Source organism: Cyclopterus lumpus, chromosome 15, assembly GCF_009769545.1.
Source record: "Cyclopterus lumpus isolate fCycLum1 chromosome 15, fCycLum1.pri, whole genome shotgun sequence".
Classification (NCBI taxonomy): Eukaryota; Metazoa; Chordata; class Actinopteri; order Perciformes; family Cyclopteridae; genus Cyclopterus; species Cyclopterus lumpus.
Window position 1 is genome coordinate 17,002,099 of NC_046980.1, and position 16,418 is coordinate 17,018,516.

Consider the following 16,418-nt stretch of genomic DNA (forward strand, 5'->3'; position numbering starts at 1 on the left):
CGTCATGAATAAATGATTCCCTCCCCGTTGGAGGAGGGGGGGTTGGAAAAAAGAGGAGGCTGATTGACAGCAATGTGTAATGCTCCTCAAGAAAAGTTTAATAATCTAGCGTTGTTGGAATAATGCAGATCTGGGGCAGTTTTTAATTGAATCCATAACATACTGTATGTTTGTGCTGTAAAATAAGACACATATATGTACCGCACATGGCCTCACTGGTGGTAGCATATAATCTATAGCGTATATCTTTTGCTTGAATTGTTATTGATATTCCCAATGGTCTGCAACAGTGAATCCCTAACTACTGGCAGTCAGAGCGTAATTCACTGCGTGGACACATTGAACCAAGATAGCTTAATTTTGCTTTTGGTAATATAGTAAGATGTCTTCAATAACATCCCCTGGGACAACATCGTGACTGATTATTTATTGATTAATGGCGGATTGATTGATTTATTCCACCACTGTGTCTAGTTGAAACAAGTTGTGTGTGCATGTCTTTCTTCTTGAGATATGCAGCTACTCTCTTCTTTTCTCTTTTTTATGTGATCCAATTAATTTGCCAGAAAGTCAGACTGTTCCCATAATTCCCATAATTGTATCCGTTTATGGCAGATGCCAATGGAACAGAAATGGGTTTCCTAAAAACACACTTTCATACGAGCTAATCGTATTTAAATGATTCATAATTAATCACTAAATAAATAAAAATGAAATGAAAAGAAGGATAATATTTGTCTTTATAATAATATAATATCGTACAGGCGGAACTGATGTTCCATGGGAAATAAGGAATCGCTGCCCGATTATGGCAAAAATAATAACCCAGATTCTTTTTTGTATAATACTGAATTGACAATTATTAAAAACAACTACTCACTTACTTTGTAAACATCATGCATTTAAAGTGAAAAATTAGTTTGTTGTTACGTTTTGAAGTTGAATTCATCGGTCTGGTTAACACGTTGTGCTCCACATGTAATCATAAACACATTGATTGTATCTGATATGGCATTTCTATAGATTTCTAATTGGTTCACCTGCTACAACACATGTTCCCTGTGACTCTTCCCATTTTAGTGTGAATACTTTCTACTAGTGATCATTTCAACATCCAAGTTCACTCTTTTTTTCTACAAGCTCTTGTGTTTAGTTTTTTTCCTGTAACTTCAAATTCAGCTCTTGTCTGTGAATATTTTATACAAGGGAAAATGTAGCCATATCAAGTTCTCATCTACAAGCGTTTGCAACATATTTCCATGAAGAGTGGCCAGGTTTTTCCAAATCCTGCGTATATCTTTGTCATTTTATTCATGAACATTATGCAATTTCTTCTTCATCTTCGCATTTTTTCGACATTAGTCTGTAAAGCACTCTCCAGTGTCAATGCTAACTACGAGGCATGTGCCAATAACACTTGTTTTCAGATCAAACACTTACATTTGGTTACGTGGCGATACCGAGTACCAATAGGATTACTTAATAATCACTAAACTACAGTTCTAACGATGACTTTGAAATCTTATTTCAAAGTCATCATTGTTAAGATGTTCCACTTTCTGACTGTTACACAATAAATACACGACATGATGCTGCTCCTGGCATTTGAACCGTCAACAGTGTGTTCTCCTGAACGAGCGTAGTTTGCAGTCGGGATGTTTAGGACTTACCGTTTAAACTTAAGAAATATTGGAAAATAAATGGGGAGCTAAAAATCATAGGATCGGCTTGTCACTTGAAGGAGCATAGCTAGTCCACCTTCAAGGCCAGTCCACCTTAAGGGTGGCTGATTGGTTGCTTATTTCAGGGCTAACCTCTCCCCCTAAATCAGCATGTGGTTGTGTGGAGGCCAAAACATTGGAACTTAGCTTGGGTCTCCACACAAGTTGTAGCATTTATTCACTGACAAATAAACAGTAATTACTGATAACTTTACATTACAGCCTATTTAATAAGCTCATTTGTCTTCCTTATTGTTTTTGTACAAGGAACTTTCATTTTGTCGGTCTCTTGACAAAGGTGGTGGTGTTTCCGAGCCCAGAGTCCCTTTAGAGAACCGCTCATTGGAGCAACCGGTTCTGGTTGCTCCAGCGAGGACCAGCGAGGACCAGCGAGGACCAGCGAGGCGACGCCTCTGCCGGGCACTGTGCTCTCTCTTGGCGGCGGCGAAGCCGGAACTGGGTCGGTCCGCGGCGGGCTGTTCGCTGCCGGAGGCCCCGCTGGAGTCTGAGCTGAAGGAGTTCCTGATGAACACGACTTTATCTGATTCCGACCCGCTTTAAAAATAACTCTATAGAAATAGCCAATCTTCTCGCTGATCTGGTCTAGTTTACTTATGTAGGTCACATAGAGGTATCAGAATTCAAGGGGAATTGTTTAATAATATTAATATATATCATGTAAACATGTATATTAATTAAATTGAAGTACATTTTAACAGCTGTGTTGTTTGTTGTAGCCGGTTTTGATCCATCTTTCAGGAAAAGGTGATGAAAACAGTCTGTTTCAAACCAAAATCTGTTCATGTAGCTGGAGAGACTTTATGTTTTGTAAATGTAGGTGTGAATGTCTCTCTTTTTCTGTCCAGACTGCTGATGGACAAAGAGACTTGGAGGAGATGAGAGCTGGAGTGTATGAAACAAACATTTGGTAACAATCGAATAAAATACTAATAGGATATTTATTGTAGGAGTTGTAGTAATAGAGTAGTACAGATAGTAATTGTTGTTGTGGCAGCAGTAGTGTAACCGAGTGTTCTTGGTTCATGTGAGGCTCACTTATAACCGGTTAATAAACGGAGTCGGGAGATCGGACATGTCGTTCAGCTTCACTCTCAACTTTATTGTTTGTACCCCCACAGTCCAGCTACTTTTTCCCTCTACGGCAACCCCGCAGGGACACATCATCTCCAAAACCAACACACATGAGACAGTCTGTTACAGTAGTATTGTAGAAGCTGTTGTAGTAACGTTTGTAGTTTTTGTAGTCATATATAGTATAAACAACATTTATATCACAATTATTTAACTGATTATTCATTGATTTTGGAAACAAATGTCATGATGTTGTATATTTTGTCTTAAGAATATTATAGTATGCTATGCCATACAAAATGGTGCTATAAAAAAACTATATATATATATATAACCTTTTTATGACTTTTTTTAACAGCCTTTTTTTTTTTTTTTTTACAGACAATACTTGATTTATTTATTTATTTTAACCATGACATAAACTATGATTTTTTTCCCACATACTGTTCAGGCTGAAGCCACCACTGAGGCAAGACAGAACAGTTAGGAAAAACATCGTCTTTACTTTGCAGAAGTTCGAATACAACAATACACATCTTTATAGTGATTAATAACATTGTTTATAATCCATACATAAGACAATATTTGGAACATGTAGAGTGCTGTTCATTGTTTTTAAACTCGTTTGATGAGCTGTTGGGGAACATTAGACAAAAAAAAAACCTTGACCACTCATTGGTTAGACTAATTGTGTCTGCCAATGAAACCAGACATGAAGAATATAGGACTCAAATGTGTAATGTCAACATATTCTTGTATTCAATCTGCAGAGCAATGAGTTTTAAGAAAAGTTGAGATGAAAAGGATTTTATAAATACAATTAACGTGAGCGGCCAAGGTCTCTGTTTTCTCAGAGTAGTGCTTGTCACAGGCTAAACGGATAATTGCATATTCACGGCAAAATGTTAATAGAGTGAAAATAAGTAAGTGGTTCAGGGAATTGTGCTCCCGATGTCTATTGGAAAAGATTACACACTTGCTTAAGGGCAGATGATTCAAAACGTGGGGGGTTTATTTATATCAAACATGGATGAATCAGATATTCTTACTGATATTTTCCTTATCCCCGTTAGTAGTGAAACACATTTTTTGGTTAGTTGTGATCACTCTTCAAACAATCAGCTTTAGGAGAGACTTCATGCTCCGAATTATTGATCTCACACAGAACAAAGAAATTATTGAGTGGTGTTCCCTTTTCAGACCATTTAACTCTTGCTTGTGCCAATAACGGCAGCATTTTTACTCCTCAGGAATAGTACTCTGTACATGTAAATACCCCTCATTGTATATTGGCAGGAATTTAGACCAGTTGAAATCTTAAAAAGTCGCAAACAGTTAAACTACATGCAGACTGAGTGAGGCATGTAAATTGCAGTCGAGTACTGCAATTCATAGGCAAACGTACAATTTGTCTCAAGTTGTTACGATGTGGTTGATTGAACTGCCTGGTTGGATGGCTATGGATGAGAGGACCGGGCTCATACACACTCACAGAACCAAGGAGGCAGAAGATGTGGAGCTCTCTGAAAAATTGAAAATGCTGATAACTTATCCATTTTACAGAAGTAAGGGACAATATCCCCACAGCGCTCATCAAAGTTCAGACCAATTCAATAACTTAATCTTCTACAAAAGCACTAGAGCAGAGATGAGAGGGAGCTTTTTTTCTTCTTCTTTCCCCCATCTGCATGTTATTTCTTCATGTTGAAGGGATCTGAGCAAAATCAGCGAGAGGCTGATGAAACTACCGTCCTTATCTACAGCGGAGCAGAGCAGATATGACTTTAAAATGCAGCTCAGTGAAGGAGCGGCGGCGAGAGGGTTTGGAGAAAGTTAAAGGCTGGATGTGTTCAGCGGATCAATGCGGGGGCCTACAACACTCCACAGGATTCCCCGTTCATCATTCCAGCGGCGTCTCCGAAAAACAATCCCATCGTGGAAGTGATTTCACATTCCTTTTAATTTGAAGAAACCGACTTCTGTAACAGCACGAGCAACGGCCGTTTGCTGACTGCGAGTGTCTCTGGTGCTGACCGAGCAGCACTAACGGCTCCAGCAACGCTTCAGGCGCAACATGGATCCAACACACAATCAGCCCCCGAGACTTTATTGCCGCGACCGGAAAAACACAAACAGCGAGGAAGTCATTCATCAGTCTGAAGTGTACTTTATTACCTGTGAGGAGGGTTTCAGAAACCAGTGCTAAACAAGTGAGTCTTGTCCAGTCCCTCTGGCTGGTTGTTTAAACAGCCTTATTCAACCGGGTGTTGACATCACGCGTGTTGACATACACACAGGATGACACCTAACAAATACAGTGAGGCCAGATCACTAGCGGCACAATGACAATTAAAGTACAAATCGTGTGTTTGTTTGTGAGAGCTTGTTGTGAATCTACGAGAAGAGGAAGAGGGTGAAACGCTTAAGACAATAATTTACAAAACATAGCAATGTAAGTGCAGTCATTCCATCAAATATCCATTTTAAACCAAAAGGCTTAAGTCTGTTAAGTATCAGGGTGCCAATAATGATCATTTGGAGTACTCAAGTCTTACAGCAGTGATTCTTTACATGAGGACCACACGCTGGTGTTGCACATGGTTCTTGTGCGTCACTAAAGCATCTTTTAATCCAGTCTTTGTCCACATTGTCCGTTCCACTGAAGGCATTTTCAATCTCAAAAATAAGAATTGAGTTCATGATACAAATGCTGACACAATGCTAGAGCTTTACATACTCTGAAGCTGCTAAATGTTTTATGATGTTGGTATTTAATACCATTTTGTGGATATTAAGAACCTGCAATGAAATCTAAAAGTTTTAAAAAGACTATTTCCCCACATTTCAAAACTCAAAATTGTTTTATCGTAAAATTGGAACAGATGAAACAGTGAACTACTCAGTTTGGGGTTAAAAGGACACCACAGAAACTGAACTGACAACCAGCGGCGAGTGAGTTTACCCACGGCGCGGCCTGGCGAGAGTGAATGAGAGTGAATTTAGTGGCCCCAGGGACAACCACAGGGGTCCTGACAGGCCCTCTTCCTGTCCCAGAGGATGTGCAGCTCCTCGGCGGTGTGTTGGGGTGACGACAGCATGTCCAGGTAGCACTCTTTCTCACACAGCCAGCCGGGGTCCTAGCAACAGCAAAAAGGGGCAGGACAGTGTGTTAACATGCACAGGCTGATTTGGTTATTAGCCTCACACTGGTCAAGGTCTCTTCAGGTTCAACTGTTAAACCACGAGCAACGCTCACACAATTTGTGCTGTAACGGCGGTCTTTGCTAAAAAGATACTCTGCTGTTCACCCGTGTGTGAGCCGTCAAGGCAGGATGTGGTCAAGGAGATACCGACTTCATCAGGAACGACCACAGAAGATGGTTAGAGTACCTCACCGGGCATTAAGCAGTCACAGAACTCAACGGGTGTGTAGTTGAGATCGAAAATATGGCCGAGATCACAGATGTGTGTGGTCCACCCCACTTTACACCCCCTGGCCTCGTGCGATGCCATCAAAAGATGGTCTCTAGTTTATTCTCCCATTTATCTTTCCACTGTCCAATTAATCCTGTAAGTGACACTTCAAACTGCACTAAAAGAGTTACAAGAGAGCTTGGTTGATAACCTACAGTAAACAAAGCCAGAAAGCTCATCTTCATCTTTACAAAACTAATACCAGGCTGCTTGAATAATTGACGTTAGAGGCAAATATTACAATTCCAAGAAACAGCTTAACACTTATTTTTCCCTTTCTATTGATATTGCATCTTAAACTATATCATAAAATCGTAGACGTGCATCTTCTCCCTCGTGAAAAATATTGTATACATGAATACATTTTCCACTATGACTACTCTTTTTCCCTCATAATTCTTAATGTCAGACATCGAATGCCTCTCATCTAGATCGATAGCAGACTGAGAAGACACCAGGGACAATGATGGAAAGGGTAGGACTTCATCATTCTATCCCCGAAAAACTGATACATTGTATTTCACAAACACACATACATGTGTACCAAACCAAATCATTTGTGTGGAGATGGAAGCTCGGGATGTAATTATGTTTTCTTACCTGATATTTATGTGGTCCGACAGCTGCCATCCATATTCCCATGCTCACATCTTCTCCCTGAAAACAAGAAACCCATTATATTCACGACGATCTGCCACTACACAGTCTCTTCCTCTTGGGTACTCTACCTGGTAGGCCTTCAGTTGATCAGCATTACTGGCGAGCCACTGGACCAGGTCCCGAGAGACCACGTAGCCCGAGCCGCAGGCGAATGCCGGGTATGCCGGACTAGCGTACTCCAGCTCCTGCCACTTCCCAATGCGGTCCACTGCCCAGCTCTGCCTGAAACTGGGTCAGGATGGTACGTACATTATCCTCACATCCCTCCATTGTTTTGACAGAGCATCCCCGAGTCTTTCATCTTGAGTTTTGCCGACAGTGCACTGAAGTTAAGTTGCTAACACAAGTGGACTAAAATCACCGGCGAAATATACATTGTCAACAGGATCAGTTTGTACTTACTTCCCCCACCAGAAATTGCTGCGCTTGAGACCCTTATGGTCAATCTTCATTAATACAGAGTCCACGTCGATGTAACAATCATCATCCGTCTTCAGCAACAAATTGAAGTCTGCGTTTCCCACAGACCTGCCGGAGAGGGAATTTGCAACCTTAATTAAAGCCCACCTTCTGATTTTTGGCAATATCCCAGAGTGGATTTACTTTGAAATACCACCGAGAATGAAGGTCAGGAGGTCTTGCAACTAAATAAAACACTTCCCAAAGCTTAAGACCACTATTTCGCTACCTGATGATTTTGCAATCGTGATTCTAACAGCGAGACATTTTGAGGCGACGACACACTTTCATTTTAGGTTGCTGATTTCCTCAGAGGGCCCAGGCAATTTGAAGACAGAGAATCGAGTCATTAGCACTTGCCATACCATTTATAGAACTGTAGCAGTTTGGAAGGCACGTTCCTGTAGGTGTCCACCACGTCGACGAACACCATGTCGCCGTGCCTGAGGCTCTCCTGCTGCAAGGCGGCGTCCTCCTGCCTCAGCATGGAGGCATGGTGCTCCATCCTGGCCGGACGACCCCACAGGAGCCCCGACAGACCGTCTTCATCTAAAAAGATTTTATTTTCCAAATTTAGATTTGTAACTTAAATTACTGGCTGCCAAAAACCATCAAATAGTAATAATAATAATATAATTTTGTATATAATAATAATTTTACAGAATGGATTATAAGTTCTTTTTTCAGAGACATTGGATGGTGAATTTGTTTTCACCCAAAATGGCTACAAATCCATTCCCAGATTACCGTAACTCAGATGCAACCACATGCAGGTGCATCAATAATGTAACACAACAGGGTAGAGAGGAGGAAAAGAAATGTGATTTCGATTTGGCAGGTATGCAAGAGCCCCGAGGCGAAAAAGGAGCTAATCTAATAACCTGCAAGAGAGAACAATGTGTTTCTTCTACATAGGGATTCCTTTTTACAACACTTGGCTCATTTGATTTTGATCACGCTGTTTTCGTGAAAAGCTCTGACTTAAATTCTGTTGCTGGACCAACCATAGATAGTGAATGTGAACCCTCCAGCCAAACCAGGAAATCCACGTGCACTTCTATGAGGCAATATGCCCTCAGCGATCTGCAATTCAAGAAGAAAGCAACAAAAAATAAAATATAAGGTATTTCCTTCACTTTAGAAGTAATACTCTTAATACATGTATTTATGATTCCCTTTCGATACGTACAGATGAGATCTTGAGGACACCTCCTCCATCATTGAGCTGCACAGACGAGTTGACTATTGTCAATCCAGTAGAGGCCATATTCTCCCAAACCAGCGTCCCCTCAAAACCCTGGATACAAAGCAGACATTTAATTATGTGGCACGTTATTGTGTTGTCAAGCACTATTTAAATTGAGCAACATTACACTGACATCACATTGAGCTACCAGGGAGGACACTGACATCATGTCCTCTGTACAATTTCAATATTTTATTATTGTTTATTTATTGTCATAAGATCAACTGTTTTTGCTATGGTTTAACTCCTCACTTTGCAGCAGGGATGTACAGATGTACTCCAGGACCCTGTGACATCACTACTGGGTGTGGATTCAGGTGCAACAAAGCATGTTGTTGATGATGGGTGTGGTCAGTTAAAATAAGCTTAAAACCTTCAACCAGAGACGACAGAAAAACACTGCATTTTAACCTGGTGTTAAGTTTTGGGGCATTTCACATTATATTTTCTGGGATGCGTCCTGGAGATAACTACACATTGTAATTTGTTATAATTCTAGGAAAAGATAAAAGAGATCAATTCAGACATTCTGGAGTTATTTTAGACGGTTGTGTTCAGCTTATGGTTTTCAGAGGAATCTCTTTGAAGGAACTCCTTTATTTAAATAGTAAATAAGTAAGTATGTGTGTGTGAGATATATATCCATCCATCCATCCATTTTCAATACCGCTTATCCTCATTAGGGCGAAGGCAGGGGACACCCTGGACAGGCCGCCAGTCCATCGAGGGCACATGTAGGGACACACAACCATTCACACCTTTGGGCAATTTAGAGATCAATTAACCTGCAGCATGTCTTTGGACTGTGGGAGGAAGCCGGAGAGCCCGGAGAGAACCCACGCTGCCACGGGGAGAACATGCAAACGCCACACAGAAGGACCGCTCCGACCGGGAATTGAACCCGCGGCCCTCTTGCTGTGAGGCGACAGTGCTAGCCACTACACCACCGTGCAGCCCATATATATATATATATATATATATATATATATATATATATATATATATATATATATATATATATATATATATATATATATATATATATATATATTTGATATTAGAAACACAAGTGAGAACCTGACCTTCGGCAGGATGAACTGCTCCACTGGTTTGTACCACAGCCCGCTCACCAGGGTCCCTGTGCTGATGGCACTGAAGCGAGCAGTGACCACTGCCTCCTGCAAAAAAAAAAAGAGAAAGAAATGTACCTTCATCCACAGACTGTTAAATTACAGACTTTATTACGGAGTTTGGGCCTTTAACTGAGGCAGTAGAGAGCACCAGCAGCACAGAGTCCTCCAGCTCCCCCCAGGCTGTGGATCTACCGGCCTCCACAGAAACGCAGCATAGGGGATGCAATAAGCTCACAGGTGGAGGTTCCGTTACCTCCTGGTCCAGCTGGAGAAGCTTCACTGTCACATTGCTCTGAAGCTCCGACTGGGTCCCGCTGGAAAACACCCCGAGCCTGGTGATCACCACTGGGTGGAGGACCTTGAAGTCCAGGGCGATGGCCGACGCGTCGGAGGAGGCGAGCATTGAGGGGTCAGGCACCCTCACGATCTCTATCTCCGCATCCCGGCCGGCCACTGGTACAGAGGTATGGCAGAGATTACTGCACAGGCACACATCAAATGTATTACAGTCCCAACATGCTGACTGTGTCTTTCCAGTGACGAAGACCGAGTGATTCGGGTGGAGGCCGAGCGTTCAGAGAAGGCAGACTCTGGTAAAGCTACACCCTCAGCACTTTGAGACGCTGGTTCTTGGGACGGCTCGTCTTCAAAGCGAGCTTCTGCTCGTGAGTGTCGTTTCTTAATTACAAAAGAGCAGTTTATTACCCGGGAGATCAATGAAAAGATCAAGGCTGTGAAAGGGAAGTAGGGTTTTTACTTTATATGCTTTCTACACAAGTTATGCCTCTCACTTCAAAACAAAGACAATTAGAGGTGAAGAACACAGACAAAGAGAAAAAAGCACTTTATCAAACCAAATATTTCTCACACTGAGTGGAATTGAGCTTCAGGATTTGACCAGTTTGTGAGGACATATATTGTTTAATATTCCCAATGCTTACCAGATGATTAGTTTGTGCTCATGTATCATATTTAAGCAGTACTGCTCTTTGCAGTGTGAGATTGATAGTTTATTCTGGGGGGAAAATTAATCGAACTTGGCATAAGTCATAAATAACAGAAAATGTACAGTCATTTACTATGTAATGGTGATTTTTTTTATTCTCTCAATATTGGGCAACAACTAAAAGGTGTATAATATTCTACATTGTTTACAGTTCAACAGTAAATTATGCAATGTAAAAATTAAAACGCCTAATATTCACATTTGAATGGAAGCTGTGATTTTTGGGCCCTTGATAGTAAAATAAATGATATTACATTGATTTGTTTTGACTAGAGCTTAAACGATTAATCAAACATTGTAAAAACAAATAATTTAAAAAACTAAATCATTAAGAGTTTGAATTTTTCCCTTTTTAAGTATAAAAATAATACGAGAGAAAATATAGCATTCCACTTATTGTAGACATAAAGAACAATCCTGTGAGATGAATGCAGCAAAATTTCAACAACAATAAAAATGTCTGTTTAATGTGGGCTTTGATCTGAATCCTAAGTCAGGTACCCAACTGTGTTTAAAAGCACTCGGCGTCTCTTTCTCTCCCAATCACAACGAGCATCACGCCGCGTGTTCGCCTCATATTCTGAAGCAAATCACGTCAGCACTTACAACCATTAACACAGCAGAGAGCCGGCGAAATAGAGCGCCACCATGACCCTAAAGGCCGTCGTCTGAAAAAGCCCATTCTGATGAGCAGTAATTGTGTTTTCATGAAGGCAGCGAACAGGGAAGCGACCGGGAAAAGTAGTGAAATGGCTGACTTGAACTGGCTCTGTGAAGGTGAGAGACGTAACCATTACTGTGATGGTTCCTTCCGACGATAAGCCTGTTCAATTATTTCCTATACGGTGTGTCAGTGCTTCGTATAGTTTTCCTTTTCAAGCGTTAATGCACAGTTATATTTGCGGCTGCGGCAGCTGGGAGAGATTTCTGCTTTGGCCTTGGGTAAGGAAAGGAAAAGAAAGGTGTCCTTGAGCTGTGGGTGAACATGAATAAGGTGTTTCACATTCTTTTATTCTTTCAACTCGTCTCCCGTTATTATTCTGCCTCTGCTCCACTATTGACGACTGCACATCTAAGCAACAGATTACACACAGAGTATCTTTCTATATTCCAGCTGCCCACTCATAAGTGGGGTGAGGCTGATCATGATTATTATCACCATCATCATTATTATTATTTTACCTGGCTCGGTGAAGTTCAGGAGGGAGCAGGAGTAGGGATCCTCTCTGTCCTCCTCTGGAATGAGACACCCATGTTCGCCCACGATGAACTTCACCCCGACTCTGGAAATGAGCACAAACACGACTGCATTCTCCTTTTTTGTGTGTGCAATATTAGGCTGTAAGATTTCTAAAGCTTGTCCATCTTATCATCTCCGTTGCCATGGTTACAGAGGGTTGCTTAAAGGCCACCACACCTTATCTTTGCTCAGATCGCTGAATGAGAAGGAAATGGACCAAAAGGAAGAATGAAAGAGAGAACAATGTTGACCTCTGGTCAGGTAAAGATTTAAAAAAAGGGTTGGTGGTGGGGCAGACAGTTATTTGCTGACAGCTGCAGGCTTTATTTCCACGGTATGAATCTGTCCTTGGAACAAAAAGGAAAGAAAGAAAAAAAAACAAGTGCCGAAGTTAGAGCTGCACCCTACAGACCTGTGCTGGAAGAGAGGGTGGTCTCGGAGGTAGCCCAGCCAGGTCTCCCTTATCGCTTGTCGCAGTTCATAATGGTGTCTCGCTGACAACACTCCCACCAAAACTTCATAGAAAGGTAACGATTCATCTGTATTGGAAAAAGAAAGCAATGCTAAAATATTTAAATGAGAAAAACAGAAGGACGTCATTTGGTATTCAGTGATGAGGCGGCTGAGGAGAAGGATGGGGACTACAATAGGGCAACAATCAGACATAAACTATATATATATATATATATATATATTTCTTTTTTTTTTAAATCACACTTTGAGGAATGCTTGGTGTATGCGTCCCATGCCTGACAGCAGTTTTCTCTAATATCTTCTTACTATGAGATGCATCTAGAATGGACGTGATTGAAATCGTCTTCACGCTTTAAAAAGGAGGATAAACTACACTCCTCTCCCTGGTCACACGTCCATTTGAAAGCAGCACAGAGATCAGTAGTAGTCACAGGACAGAGAGGCTCAGCTCGCTCGTTTCCAGACGTTAGACTATCCCATCAACGCCCAACGCTACTGAACTGTTACATTCACGTCATTTCCCACAAAAACACCACAGATGAACGCGCACAGCAACCTGTTCCCACAAACTAACAACAACAAACACACACACACACACACACACACACACACACACACGGAGAGATAAAAGCAAAGTTAACCAGCCGCTCGGTCGGATGTATACAAAAAAAAGTTGCGCGGCTTTGAGGAGGTGAAGCCCGGGATTGTTGTTAAAAAGTACCCGAGTGTGTGCTGCTGTCCGGCGGCGTGGAGGAGGGTCGTTGTGCCAACCACAAGTGCACCAGGACGGCGACAGCACAGGGCAGCAGAATGAGCGCTAGCCTCCGCATGGACGGAGCCCTTCATTCAGCCGGAGCAGCCTTCAGTTTTGGCGGCGCGGAGCCTCTTCCTGAGCCGCACGGCGCTGCACGGAGTGAGCCGCTCCGCGTGTGCGCTTCATTTCAGCTCCGCAGCTCTCCGCCTGGCTCTCACCACCGCCTCATGTCTGCCTCCGCTTCGAGGAGAGAGCAGCCAATGGGAGACGTGGAGCCCTGCCGCGGTGCACTCTGGGTGATGGAGTTTGACGCTCTCTGGCCATTCGGAACCGTTTCGGTATAATACAATACGAATATAAAAATGGGTAAGGATATAATTTATAATATATATATATATCTTTTTTTTTAACTACAAAATGCGATAGTTTGTTATTATCATTATTATTTTACAAAAATCATTCTCCATAAAGAGCCATAAATAAATAGGGCATGCCACACAGTTCATATTTCCACTCAAACCGCATATAAGTAAACTGAATTGAGCACAATACATAGTTCATCACATATCCTCAGAAGTAAACCGAGACATTAAAACATTGATCAGAGCTATACTGTCTCTGTGGCACATCTTCCCATGTTTATCACATAATGAAGAGTCGTTTTTTTTAATTCCCATTTAAGTGGGGCAAACCCTTCTCAGCATGGAACAAGGACATACACATAATGATTTGAACCCACTAAAACACAGGTGACATGTTGCAGTTTTAAAATGAGAACATAACTTTAAATCTTTCACTCTGTACTGCGCATGAATCATTTAAATGGAATCTATTGTGCATGGAGAAGGGTGTTTGAAGAGGATGTCTTTTGACTCTGAGAGCACCAGAGTTTCTCCTGGAGAGGAAGAGGGGACCACGCCATCAAAAGAGCGCCTGCTTCCATGCTTGTAAAGATGTTGCATACATGTTATTTAAAACATATTTACCATCTCTGGAAGGGAAACATAATAATGGGAAACACTATACACCAATGTTATGAGTAGAAATGAAAAAGCATGCTGTAAGTGCAGATACATAATCTTATCAGAAATTATGACTATTCTTGTGTATTTTGCATACACTTTGGGGGCTCACTGCTCAATTTGGAAAATTGCTCCAGCACAGATCTCTCAGTATTAGATAACCTACTGCCCTGGGGATAATTACTTCATTGTGCATTATATAATTTTTTTTTCATATTCCTACTTATTACAATGATGTATTTCTCTCTCTGCAACACATTATTCATTTGAATGAAAAATACTATTCATAGCATGGCCAGGGCTTCTTGAAAGACAAACAAACATCCTGCTCTGCTGCGGAAATCCAACCCTTGTATTTGCTAGTTTGTTGTCTACATGTTCCAACTCGGAATTAACTTTTTATTTATATGTTGAAACTCTCTGTTCATATTATTCCATCTCAATTTAATTTTTCTCTTTTGTGTTGCAACATTCAGAACACGCAGCTCACATAACTTGTTTTTGGCTCTATATAGATTTATTTGTATCTACTCAGGTCCCATCTGAGAACCCTGTGCATGCCGCATAATATTAAGACTTACTTCTTGTATTTCTTATTTTAGTTTTTGGTTTATAAAAGTTTCCCATAAAAGTTGTTGTCATGTCCAAATTGAAACAGTAACCAATATCAACCAAACTTGGTAAAAATTGAGGCGGTAAATGCATGCATGATGGAAACGTGGAATAGCTGCAACACAAAATGAGTCAGTGGCCGATACCCCGAATCGTTATAATGGATATTCTTCATGCGCCCCGCGGTGTCGGAAGACACTTTTCTTTCTATCCTCAGTGTAAAAGACAAACTGGCTGAGGCTGAATTGAATCACGGTCCTATAAGAAAAGCCATGGTGCATGAACAGTGCATCCAGATGGCCTATGGTTCAGCTCAGCCACAGGAGGTCTCCACTACACACCAGAATATCACGTTCATCTGTGAGACCCAGAACCATTTGAATATGTTGTCAGAGGGATCAGACATGCTGTAGTGAGAGACACAAGGCAGAATTATTGACGACACAGCACATTGGGGTTGCCGTTTTCCTTTAATTCATTTGATCCATCAGAAGGATTTACAAAGCCTGCTATTTAAATGCTATTTTTTAAATTTTTTTTACCAAAACGATAATACCATTCATGAATACAGCTGCACATTGTCGACATATCCGTACTCCAAGGAAATTATTATGTGCAAAGTAGCACCCAGAAAGTCAACTAAGAGGCAATATTTCATATCATAATAGTTCTCTCTGTTAAAGATAGAAATAAATCCATGCAATATTCATCTCTAACCGTTATATTTCTTGTTTCAGATTTGGCACCATCCTTAAGATGAGGTCAGTGGGAGCGCCCTGAGGTCAGTCTCAGGTTTTTTGATTTTGGAAATATCCTGAAAGCAATTTGAGTCTAATAGTTTGAGACAGTGCAGGTTCACTTTGATTCCGAATGAGATGGCTCATTAAGTACCAAGAGGGCATTTCTTTTAATTTTACAGAAAGGATGATGCAAAAAGCCTCAACCACCGAAGGGATCATATTATATTATGTAAACCGACCCTTACCGTTATTCTTAAAAAATAGTCAGATAGTATCAATAATTGCATGATTTATAAATGGGTTTTTTTCTCCTAAGTATCATACAAGCTTAGTAGCACTACACGTCATGTAGCTGTCAGTGCTGTGCAACACATATTCAATAATACGACTGATAATAACAATATTAATAACGATCATAACAATTCATCGTAAAAATTAGCAAATGCTATTCAACTACCATGTAAAGGAAATGTTTCGACAGTGTGCTTTTTCTTCCAAAAAACAAAAAAACGGGAAAGAAACAAGGCTGTGGGAGCACAGTGTGAAGATCACACTGCTCTCACAGAAATTGGCACTGTAACATACTGTACACTCTAAAAGACTGACAGTCCCTTGGAAACAGAGGAGGCTGTCAAGAAGGAGCGGAGGAACATGCAGGCCTCTGGTTTGGCTTTAATGTCAAAGGCCTTGCCATTCACTCTTAGGACAGGCAAAAAGAATCAGGCTCAGGAAACGTGCCCAGAAAACAAACGAGACCGTTAAGGAAATAAGGGGAAAAGATGTCC

At 41.1% G+C, this 16,418-nt stretch overlaps 1 protein-coding gene across 1 annotated transcript; it reads right to left on the reverse strand.

Annotated features, from left to right (window-relative positions):
* Window positions 1-4,964: 4,964 nt before the first annotated feature.
* b3galnt2 (beta-1,3-N-acetylgalactosaminyltransferase 2) lies at window positions 4,965-13,523 on the reverse strand. The gene is made up of 12 exons (XM_034552405.1): window positions 13,227-13,523; window positions 12,444-12,570; window positions 11,974-12,074; window positions 10,039-10,238; window positions 9,735-9,830; window positions 8,596-8,703; window positions 8,411-8,489; window positions 7,772-7,955; window positions 7,350-7,475; window positions 7,016-7,175; window positions 6,888-6,944; window positions 4,965-5,950 (listed from the first exon to the last, which is right to left on the reverse strand). The coding sequence occupies exons 1-12, from the start codon at window positions 13,333-13,335 to the stop codon at window positions 5,813-5,815; spliced, it is 1,485 nt and encodes a 494-aa protein (XP_034408296.1). The 5' UTR covers window positions 13,336-13,523; the 3' UTR covers window positions 4,965-5,812.
* Between the last annotated feature and the right edge of the window lie 2,895 nt (window positions 13,524-16,418).

Bases quoted from the DNA above. Each gene is read 5' to 3' on its own strand.
- b3galnt2 (XM_034552405.1), bottom strand. From the start codon at position 13,335: ATGCGGAGGCTAGCGCTCATTCTGCTGCCCTGTGCTGTCGCCGTCCTG. The intron at 12,571-13,226 runs GTACTTTTTAAC...TTTCCAATACAG, and splicing joins GGACAGCAGCACACACTCGG to ATGAATCGTTACCTTTCTAT. The intron at 9,831-10,038 runs GTAACGGAACCT...TTTTTTTTGCAG, and splicing joins TTCTCCAGCTGGACCAGGAG to GAGGCAGTGGTCACTGCTCG.